The sequence below is a fragment of the Salmo salar genome, chromosome 08 (assembly GCF_965601325.2).
Source record: "Salmo salar chromosome 08, fSalSal1, whole genome shotgun sequence".
In the NCBI taxonomy this organism is placed as follows: domain Eukaryota; kingdom Metazoa; phylum Chordata; class Actinopteri; order Salmoniformes; family Salmonidae; genus Salmo; species Salmo salar.
Window position 1 is genome coordinate 37,807,501 of NC_138298.1, and position 8,775 is coordinate 37,816,275.

Genomic DNA, 8,775 nt, shown 5'->3' on the forward strand with positions numbered 1-8,775 from the left:
GGAGGCTGAGGACAGGGAGAGGGAGATGGAGGAGGCTGAGGACAGGGAGAGGGAGAGTGGGAGGAGGCTGAGGACAGGGAGAGGGAGAGTAGGTAGAGGAGGCTGAGGACAGGGAGAGGGAGAGTAGGTAGAGGAGGTTGAGGACAGGGCCAGGGAGAGGGAGAGTAGGTAGAGGAGGCTGAGGACAGGGAGAGGGAGAGCAGGTAGAGGAGGCTGAGGACAGGGAGAGGGAGAGGGAGAGTAGGTAGAGGAGGCTGAGGACAGGGAGAGGGAGATGGAGGAGGCTGAGGACAGGGAGAGGGAGAGTAGGGAGAGGAGGCTGAGGACAGGGAGAGGGAGATGGAGGAGGCTGAGGACAGGGAGAGGGAGAGTAGGTAGAGGAGGCTGAGGACAGGGAGAGGGAGAGCAGGTAGAGGAGGCTGAGGACAGGGAGAGGAAGATGGAGGAGGCTGAGGACAGGGAGAGGGAGGGTAGGTAGAGGAGGCTGAGGACAGGGAGAGGGAGAGCAGGTAGAGGAGGCTGAGGACAGGGAGAGGGAGATGGAGGAGGCTGAGGACAGGGAGAGGGAGAGTAGGTAGAGGAGGTTGAGGACAGCGAGAGGGAGAGTAGGTAGAGGAGGTTGAGGACAGGGCCAGGGAGAGGGAGGGTAGGTAGAGGAGGGTTGAGGACAGGGAGAGGGAGAGGGAGAGGAGGCTGATGACAGGGCCAGGGAGAGGGAGAGTAGGTAGAGGAGGCTGAGGACAGGGCCAGGGAGAGGGAGAGGAGGCTGATGACAGGGCCAGGGAGAGGGAGAGTAGGTAGAGGAGGCTGAGGACAGGGCCAGGGAGAGGGAGGGTAGGGAGAGGAGGTTGAGGACAGGGCCAGGGAGAGGGAGGGTAGGTAGAGGAGGCTGAAGGACAGGGAGAGGGAGAGTAGGTAGAGGAGGCTGAGGACAGGGCCAGGGAGAGGGAGAGTAGGTAGAGGAGGCTGAGGACAGGGAGAGGGAGAGCAGGTAGAGGAGGCTGAGGACAGGGAGAGGAAGATGGAGGAGGCTGAGGACAGGGAGAGGGAGGGTAGGTAGAGGAGGCTGAGGACAGGGAGAGGGAGAGGGAGAGTAGGTAGAGGAGGCTGAGGACAGGGAGAGGGAGAGTAGGTAGAGGAGGCTGAGGACAGGGCCAGGGAGAGGGAGTGTTGGTAGAGGAGGCTGAGGACAGGGCCAGGGAGAGGGAGGGTAGGTAGAGGAGGCTGAGGACAGGGAGAGGGAGAGTAGGTAGAGGAGGTTGAGGACAGGGCCAGGGAGAGGGAGAGTAGGTAGAGGAGGCTGAGGACAGGGCCAGGGAGAGGGAGGGTAGGTAGAGGAGGCTGAGGACAGGGAGAGGGAGAGTAGGTAGAGGAGGTTGAGGACAGGGCCAGGGAGAGGGAGGGTAGGTAGAGGAGGCTGAGGACAGGGAGAGGGAGAGTAGGTAGAGGAGGCTGAGGACAGGGAGAGGGAGAGGAGGTAGAGGAGGTTGAGGACAGGGCCAGGGAGAGGGAGGGTAGGTAGAGGAGGCTGAGGACAGGGAGAGGGAGAGGTAGAGGAGGCTGAGGACAGGGAGAGGGAGAGGTAGAGGAGGCTGAGGACAGGGCCAGGGAGAGGGAGGGTAGGTAGAGGAGGTTGAGGACAGGGCCAGGGAGAGGGAGAGTAGGTAGAGGAGGCTGAGGACAGGGCCAGGGAGAGGGAGAGTAGGTAGAGGAGGCTGAGGACAGGGCCAGGGAGAGGGAGGGTAGGTAGAGGAGGTTGAGGACAGGGAGAGGGAGAGTAGGTAGAGGAGGTTGAGGACAGGGCCAGGGAGAGGGAGGGTAGGTAGAGGAGGCTGATGACAGGGAGAGGGAGAGTAGGTAGAGGAGGCTGAGGACAGGGCCAGGGAGAGGGAGAGTAGGTAGAGGAGGCTGAGGACAGGGCCAGGGAGAGGGAGGGTAGGTAGAGGAGGCTGAGGACAGGGCCAGGGAGAGGGAGGGTAGGTAGAGGAGGCTGAGGACAGGGCCAGGGAGAGGGAGAGTAGGTAGAGGAGGCTGAGGACAGGGAGAGGGAGAGGAGGCTGAGGACAGGGAGAGGGAGAGTAGGTAGAGGAGGCTGAGGACAGGGCCAGGGAGAGGGAGGGTAGGTAGAGGAGGCTGAGGACAGGGCCAGGGAGAGGGAGGGTAGGTAGAGGAGGCTGAGGACAGGGAGAGGGAGAGTAGGTAGAGGAGGCTGAGGACAGGGCCAGGGAGAGGGAGAGTAGGTAGAGGAGGCTGAGGACAGGGAGAGGGAGAGTAGGTAGAGGAGGCTGAGGACAGGGAGAGGGAGAGTAGGTAGAGGAGGCTGAGGACAGGGCCAGGGAGAGGGAGGGTAGGTAGAGGAGGCTGAGGACAGGGAGAGGGAGAGTAGGTAGAGGAGGCTGAGGACAGGGCCAGGGAGAGGGAGAGTAGGTAGAGGAGGCTGAGGACAGGGAGAGGGAGAGTAGGTAGAGGAGGCTGAGGACAGGGCCAGGGAGAGGGAGGGTAGGTAGAGGAGGCTGAGGACAGGGAGAGGGAGAGTAGGTAGAGGAGGCTGAGGACAGGGCCAGGGAGAGGGAGGGTAGGTAGAGGAGGCTGAGGACAGGGCCAGGGAGAGGGGGATGTAGGTATCCTCTCCACAGGATCAGCTACCCTTCACAACAACATGAGGTGGGAATGTACTGCAGTTTATAAATGTTTAGCTCTATAACACATTGATTCTTAACTATTTTGCCCCTCAGGGCCACCGTATAGCAATCTTTTAACACTTATTTAATCAATGCTGTTATAGAAAAGGGTCAATGCAGACAGTTTGTTTAAAACTTTTCACAAATGCAAATCTTACATGTTGTTGTTTTATATCTCCTACAGTCCCCAGTTTTATAGAACCATCAGTCTGGACAGAGGAGCTCTGGGTCTAGGCTTCAGTATAGTAGGAGGGTTCAGCAGTCCCCACGGAGACCTGCCCATCTACGTCAAAACTGTCTTCGGAAAGGTAACTGTCTATTTCATTTAGAACAGTGACAGAGACCTCTATTTCATTTAGAACGCTAACACAGGCCTCTATTTCATTTAGAAAGGTAACACAGGCCTCTATTTAGCCTTCCCTGTAGCTCAGTTGGTAGAGCATGGTGCTTGCAATGCCAGGGTTGTGGGTTTGATTCCCACGGGGGGCCAGCACAGAAAAAAGAAATGTATGAAATTGTATGAAATGTATGCATTCACTACTGTAAGTCGCTCTGGATAAGAGCGTCTGCTAAATGACTAAAATGTATTTCATTTAGAAAGGTAACACAGACTTCTATTTCATTTAGAAAGGTAACACATGCCTCTATTTCATTTAGAAAGGTAACACAGACCTCTATTTCATTTCGAAGGTAACACAGACCTCTGTTCATTTAGAAAGGTAACACAGATCTCTATTTCATTTAGAAAGGTAACACAGGCCTCTATTTCATTTAGAAAGGTAACACAGGCCTCTATTTCATTTAGAAAGGTAACACAGGCCTCTATTTCATTTCGAAAGGTAACACAGACCTCCGTTTCATTTAGAAAGGTAACACAGATCTCTATTTCATTTAGAAAGGTAACACAGGCCTCTATTTCATTTAGAAAGGTAACACAGACCTCTATTTCATTTAGAAAGGTAACACAGGCCTCTATTTCATTTAGAAAGGTAACACAGATCTATATTTCATTTAAAAAGGTAACTCAGGCCTCTAAGGTAATGTTATTTTAGTCCTCAATGTCAATTCAATGTACCTGTCATTCGACTGTAAATTCCTTGTGTCTTACAACTATCAAAAGTTGCTCGATTGTCTTGCAACACCAGTAGAAACTCAAACAATGCAGCTGTGTTTGATGCCATGGTGATTGATGCAGTGTCTCTCTGTCTCTCCCTCTGCATCTATCTCTCTCTCTCCAGGGAGCAGCGATTGAGGATGGCAGGTTGCAGCGTGGGGATCAGATCATCGCCGTGAACGGTCACAGTCTGGAGGGGGTCACCCACGCCGGCGCCGTCGCCATACTGAAGAGGACCAAGGGAACTGTAGTCCTCACCGTACTCTCCTGAGTGTAGTCCTCACACAACCGTCTGTCGCCCTTTGATGATGTCATCAGCAGACTACATCAAGGTTGTGTTCATCAGGAAACAGACGAAACAGGGAGGGACTGTCTGAACCTTTTCAATAACAAACATTCATTTATGTGTTCTGTTGCAAAACGTTTTGCTACGGTGTGCACTAATGAATATAACCCTGTTTATCTCTAGAATGAGGTGAAGATTCTCACAGAAAAATTTCTTCTATATGTCATCCTAGATGTAACTGGTTCTCATTGTAACAAAACTATGAACCCTGTAATGCATTTCTATGTATCTATGTACATCAAAATGGATCTCATCATAGTAGACTACTGACTACTCACATCACTGTCTCTCCTTCAAAATGGACCTCATCATAGTAGACTACTGACTACTCACATCACTGTGTCTCCTTCAAAATGGACCTCATCATAGTAGACTACTGACTACTCACATCACTGTGTCTCTCCTTCAAAATGGACCTCATCATAGTAGACTACTGACTACTCACATCACTGTGTCTCTCCTTCAAAATGGACCTCATCATAGTAGACTACTGACTACTCACATCACTGTGTCTCTCCTTCAAAATGGACCTCATCATAGTAGACTACTGACTACTCACATCACTGTGTCTCTCCTTCAAAATGGACCTCATCATAGTAGACTACTGACTACTCACATCACTGTGCTCTCCTTCAAAATGGACCTCATCATAGTAGACTACTGACTACTCACATCACTGTCTCTCCTTCAAAATGGACCTCATCATAGTAGACTACTGACTACTCACATCACTGTCTCTCCTTCAAAATGGACCTCATCATAGTAGACTACTGACTACTAACATCACTGTGTCTCTCCTTCAAAATGGACCTCATCATAGTAGACTACTGACTACTCACATCACTGTCTCTCCTTCAAAATGGACCTCATCATAGTAGACTACTGACTACTCACATCACTGTCTCTCCTTCAAAATGGACCTCATCATAGTAGACTACTGACTACTCACATCACTGTGTCTCTCCTTCAAAATGGACCTCATCATAGTAGACTACTGACTACTCACATCACTGTGTCTCTCCTTCAAAATGGACCTCATCATAGTAGACTACTGACTACTCACATCACTGTGTCTCTCCTTCAAAATGGAACTCATCATAGTAGACTACTGACTACTCACATCACTGTCTCTCCTTCAAAATGGACCTCATCATAGTAGACTACTGACTACTCACATCACTGTCTCTCCTTCAAAATGGACCTCATCATAGTAGACTACTGACTACTCACATCACTGTGTCTCTCCTTCAAAATGGACCTCATCATAGTAGACTACTGACTACTCACATCACTGTCTCTCCTTCAAAATGGACCTCATCATAGTAGACTACTGACTACTCACATCACTGTGTCTCTCCTTCAAAATGGACCTCATCATAGTAGACTACTGACTACTCACATCACTGTGTCTCCTTCAAAATGGACCTCATCATAGTAGACTACTGACTACTCACATCACTGTCTCTCCTTCAAAATGGACCTCATCATAGTAGACTACTGACTACTCACATCACTGTCTCTCCTTCAAAATGGACCTCATCATAGTAGACTACTGACTACTCACATCACTGTCTCTCCTTCAAAATGGACCTCATCATAGTAGACTACTGACTACTCACATCACTGTCTCTCCTTCAAAATGGACCTCATCATAGTAGACTACTGACTACTCACATCACTGTCTCTCCTTCAAAATGGACCTCATCATAGTAGACTACTGACTACTCACATCACTGTCTCTCCTTCAAAATGGACCTCATCATAGTAGACTACTGACTACTCACAGAACTAACTAACACACTCTAATGATGCAAGAACAAGTGTGGCAATAGATGTCAAGACTCTTCGCCAATCTTTTATATTGGCAGTTAGGTGTAGAATTTACATTCGAATTAAGAATTCAAAATCGGAGCCTTTTTTCTGTCTCTCTCTGTGCGTTAGTTGCTACCTTAACTACATGAATATGATACGGTTTATTTCATTATGTAACTTTATACTTCTGTCATGTTCATGAATGTATTAATGTGACTGTTATTTAACCATGTATTTATTATGTTTTATATGTTGTCTGTAGGAAGGCGTACTAACCTGTACTTTTGTTTTATTATTTCATATGGTGAATGTAATTTAGAAAGAAACGATTAAAGCTTTACCACGTTCATTTTCTACGTATAGATAGAATATTGGTATTTTAAGCCGCTTCGGCTGCTAATACTGAACACTTCATGTTTTGTAGTTTGCTGATATACTGCCAGCTTATTATAGCTACTGCTATTACTAATACTATATACGGGCTGGATGACAATGTCAGGAAAATGATGCGCGTGCATGGATGAGGCAGAAGGCCGCGTGGTGATATGATTCTGAGCGGTCTGATAACTAGCAACAATGACAAGAAGCCGCCATGTGGGGAATCGTAGGTGGCTCGTTTCAGCTCGTTCTGTCTTGTTATTGATACCATGTCTTGTTTTGAGCTGTTTTGACTCATTTCATGTTTGTGCTAATATGGCAAAAACATCACTTAGCTAGCTAACCAACAACTGTAAGGATGTATTTGTGACAACAATTGTTCATTGTGCAAATGTATTTATGTTTTCAATAAAAATAGAGTTTACAAAACGCTAAGGCAACCCAGTCTGTTTTGACCCATAGTTGTGAACGCCTGGTTTTGTTGCTAAACAACCAATCCGTCTACGGGAAATAGATCAGTACTTATCACACAAAGAAACATTGATTCTTAATCAACCAAAGAATCAACCAATCAATGATGGGCGCTGATCTATTTAGCATCGGTATAGAATGGATGACAACGACTGTCGGTATGTAATTTCTGCAATGCAATAGTTATCTATTTATCTATCTATCTGTTCATTGTGTTTTATATATTCTCTGTAGGAACCGCTTTACCAATAGTCTTTCAGTTCTTCCATGCTAGAACCTTTTAGGTTCTGGGACCTTTTAGTGGAGTGTTTGTATAGGAGAAGGAGATACACATGTATTCTGTATATTACTCCATATGTAATCTGTAGACAAGTCAGTTCGTCAAATTTCTGCCCTGGTAAACTGTAAGTGACCAGGGCAGAATGAGGTAGCTAGCTTTCACTGCAGCGTCACTGATGTCTCGGCTGTGAGTAAACACAGACTGCTGTTTCTTCAGACCCACCAACAGTTCATTCACCTTCTCTCTTCTCCGCTGTCCTTGAAAGTTGTCATATTTGTCGGCATGAAGACTCACATAGTGGCGACGAAGGTTATACTCTTTCAGCACTGCAACATGCTGTGAACACACCAAACATACAGCTTTCCCATTCAGTTCCGTGAATAAATAGGAGGATGACCATTTTTCTTGGAACACTCTGCACTCTGCGTCCACTTTTCTCTTTTTTGACAGAGACATATTGGGGCAATGAGGATGCCAAAGCAAATAATGTTAAAAGTAGAAGCCATAATAAATATCGCGGGCAAAACAAAGTAGCTCATCCGGACTGGCTGCACTTGCTTGACCTACTTGCTCTGCTCCGGTATAAACAGTTTGCTTGCTTAACACAATTGCTATTGCGCCATCCAGTGGACGCAATTGGAACAGCAGTTTCTTTTATTGAAAAATTGCAGCTCATTTTTATACTTTACAAAATCATCTCGCGGGCCGGATTTAAACCCCTTTGCGGGCCTGATCCGGTATGCGGGCCGGACATTTGACACCCCTGCTCTAAACCATATGAGTTGATGTACAATAGGAACACTCTAAACTACAGGAGGTTATGTACAGTAGGAACACTAAACTACAGGAGGTTATGTACAGTAGGAACACTAAACTACAGGAGGTTATGTACAGTAGGAAAACTCTAAACTACAGGAGGTTATGTACAGTAGGAACACTCTAAACCACAGGAGGTTATGTACAGTAGGAACACTCTAAACTACAGGAGGTTATGTACAGTAGGAACACTAAACTACAGGAGGTTGTGTACAGTAGGAACACTCTAAACCAAAGGAGGTTATGTACAGCAGGAACACTCTAAACTACAGGAGGTTATGTACAGTAGGAACACTAAACTACAGGAGGTTACGTACAGTAGGAACACTCTAAACCACAGGAGGTTATGTACAGTAGGAACACTCTAAACCACAGGAGGTTATGTACAGTAGGAACACTCTAAACTACAGAAGGTTATGTACAGCAGGAACACTAAACTACAGGAGGTTATGTACAGTAGGAACACTCTAAACTACAGGAGGTTATGTACAGTAGGAACACTCTAAACGACAGGAGGTTATGTACAGTAGGAATACTCTAAACCACAGGAGGTTATGTACAGTAGGAACACTCTAAACTACAGGAGGTTATGTACAGTAGGAACACTAAACTACAGGAGGTTATGTACAGTAGGAACACTAAACTACAGGAGGTTATGTACAGTAGGAACACTCTAAACTACAGGAGGTTATGTACAGTAGGAACACTAAACTACAGGAGGTTATGTACAGCAGGAACACTCTAAACTACAGGAGGTTATGTACAGTAGGAACACTCTAAACTACAGGAGGTTATGTACAGTAGGAACACTCTAAACCACAGGAGGTTATGTACAGTAGGAACACTCTAAACTACAGGAGGTTATGTACAGTAGGAA

The 8,775-nt window shown here is 47.1% G+C and overlaps 1 protein-coding gene across 1 annotated transcript in view; it reads left to right on the plus strand.

Moving 5' to 3' along the window:
- Positions 1–4,761, plus strand: part of LOC106595071 (multiple PDZ domain protein) — a 134,612-nt gene extending 129,851 nt beyond the window's left edge. The window contains exons 39-40 of the mRNA XM_082978287.1: positions 2,866–2,989; positions 3,920–4,761. Coding sequence (XP_082834413.1) covers positions 2,866–2,989; positions 3,920–4,066 — 271 coding nt within the window. The 3' untranslated portion in view covers positions 4,067–4,761. The remainder of the gene's footprint in view (positions 1–2,865; positions 2,990–3,919) is intronic.
- Positions 4,762–8,775: the final 4,014 nt, after the last annotated feature.